General features: G+C 52.2%; 1 protein-coding gene across 1 annotated transcript in view; it reads left to right on the top strand.

The window, feature by feature from the left end:
- Nucleotides 1-368, top strand: part of LOC119585419 (Ig-like and fibronectin type-III domain-containing protein 1) — a gene marked incomplete in the record, with an annotated part of 121,576 nt that overhangs the window by 103,674 nt on the left and 17,534 nt on the right. Inside the window, 1 exon segment of the mRNA XM_037934081.1 lies at nt 59-262. Within this exon segment, the coding sequence (XP_037790009.1) occupies nt 59-262 (204 nt within the window).

Below are 368 nucleotides of genomic sequence, written 5' to 3'. Positions count from 1 at the left end.
TGATAGAAAAAACACACGCAGACACTAATCCCTCCCCTTTCCTCCCATCCGCTCCCAGATGCATCAAGAACCTGTGTGACCCGAACACCCGCTACATCACCGAGCCCGACATGATTGTGTGCGCGCCGTGGGCTGCCGAGACCTTCTCCTGCCTCGCCAACGACATCGACCACTCCGACTGCTGCGTGGAGAGGGGGCTGCCACCCCTCTGCGTCGAACTCTGCTCGGGGAATGTCACGAAGATCGACTACAAGTATTTCAAGTGAGTTTCTTGGTCGCATCATCGAGAGCGAAAGGAAATCCGACAAAATGAGGCAAAAACATTGCAGTTATTTTTTTTTACCTTTTCAACGAACCCACGATATTGT

This window comes from Penaeus monodon, chromosome 19 (genome assembly GCF_015228065.2).
Source record: "Penaeus monodon isolate SGIC_2016 chromosome 19, NSTDA_Pmon_1, whole genome shotgun sequence".
Lineage (NCBI taxonomy): Eukaryota > Metazoa > Arthropoda > Malacostraca > Decapoda > Penaeidae > Penaeus > Penaeus monodon.
This window is presented reverse-complemented; position numbering and strand designations above follow the sequence as displayed.